At 58.4% G+C, this 1,539-nt stretch overlaps 1 protein-coding gene across 1 annotated transcript in view; it reads right to left on the bottom strand.

Annotated features, from left to right (window-relative positions):
• Nucleotides 1-6: 6 nt before the first annotated feature.
• Nucleotides 7-1,539, bottom strand: part of GNG7 (guanine nucleotide binding protein (G protein), gamma 7) — a 137,053-nt gene continuing 135,520 nt past the window's right edge. Inside the window, exon 6 of the mRNA XM_010863628.1 lies at nt 7-1,539. Coding sequence (XP_010861930.1) covers nt 1,427-1,539 — 113 coding nt within the window. The 3' untranslated portion in view covers nt 7-1,426.

The raw sequence follows: 1,539 nt of genomic DNA on the forward strand, positions 1-1,539 counted from the left end.
CTGCACTCTGGGGGTGCTGGGCATCCCACCAGCCTGTGCAGCCAGGCGAGGTCTGAGCCCAGGGGCACGAGAGGAGCGGAGGCTCTGGGTCCTGCCAGCCCACGTGCCTTGTGCTGGCTGCCCAGGACCCTCGCGCTCAGCCTGGGAGCCTGACACCCCAGGCCGTAGGAGCGGGAGGCCCCTGGAGCTCAGGCCGTGGGGTCCTGGAAGCTGCAGGTGGCCCCGGCAGCTGAGGAGGGCAGGTGTGCATTCGGCCAGTCCTCCAGCCTCCTGCTCCTTGAACTGTCCATATCACAGCATAGGAAACAGCCATTGTAAAAAGCCCACCGCCCCGTCCCTCACCGGCCACTCCAGGACACTTTACAAACACCCCGGGTGGTCGGGTGTGAGTGGGAGTGGAGCACAGAGAGTGCCTCTCTGTGTCCGGGCAGAGGCTCCCATCTCCACGGCTTCTGCAGCGACTTCCAGACAAATCCCACACCTTTTCAAACCCGGAAGCACCAGGCGCCCCTGGCAGGTCTCCCCAGGTGGCATTTCTGTTGGAAAAACAGCCATGGAGATGCAGAAAGTGGAACAAAACAAAACACTGAGAAGCTAAACAGGGCCGTGGCCTCTTAACTGCCAGTGCCAGTCTCCTGCTTAAAACTAAAGAAAACACAGCTGGACGTCACAGTGACCGGGGCCACAGGCTGAAAATCCCTTTCTGGGGTGGGCGGGAGCCTCAGCGTGGCTGGAGGGTGACACAGGCCACAGGAAAGCCACGCAGTGGGGTGGCCCTGGGGGACAGTGTTTCACAGGCAGAGCTCCCCTCCTGGCCCCTACCATCCACGTGTGCATTGTTACATGACCTGGCTTTGCCTCAGATTCAGCTGATGACGCCTGATCTTAGTGGTATGGAATTACAAGGTTTTAAATGAAAAGGAGAAAAATTTCCGCAAAAGGGTGCATTATGTCCCTCCCCCCAACTCCCACCCAATGTTACTCCACTGAACAGCCTCCCACCTCCCCAGAAAAGCATCGCATCATCCACTTGGCAGAAGCCTTCCCAGCAGCCAAAGGTGTGAGACTTGCCACCTGCTTGGGCCGCCCACGCCAGTGGCGGATTCACCCACCTCCTTCCCTTCCCTGCTCCGGCCCAGTTCCGCCCCAACCACGACTCAAATGGCAGTTCAGTTTTCAGAAATTGTCACCACATCGCTGGGGCATGTCAGTTTTTCCCCATTGTAAGTGGCGGTGAAGCCCGGCCCCTGATGGGGCTGCGATACTGGGTCTGGTAATCCATTTGAACCCAGACGGTAAATTTTACCCCATCTGGGCAGTGGTGACTGTTTGCATTTCTTTCGGAATTAAGAGTTTTCCTTGATTTGACGCCCTGGCTGGGGGAAGGGGAGCGGGGTGGAGGAGTTGAGCGAGCGAGACAACCAAGCTATAGGATAATACAAGGCTTCTTGTCCTTAAAGGGGTTCTCGGAGGCGGGGACTCCCACCAGCAGGGGGTCGTTCCGGGCGTGCTGCTCACAGTAGCTCATGAGTTCGGAGG

The sequence above is a fragment of the Bison bison genome, unplaced genomic scaffold, assembly GCF_000754665.1.
Source record: "Bison bison bison isolate TAMUID 2011002044 unplaced genomic scaffold, Bison_UMD1.0 scf7180017864492, whole genome shotgun sequence".
Lineage (NCBI taxonomy): Eukaryota > Metazoa > Chordata > Mammalia > Artiodactyla > Bovidae > Bison > Bison bison.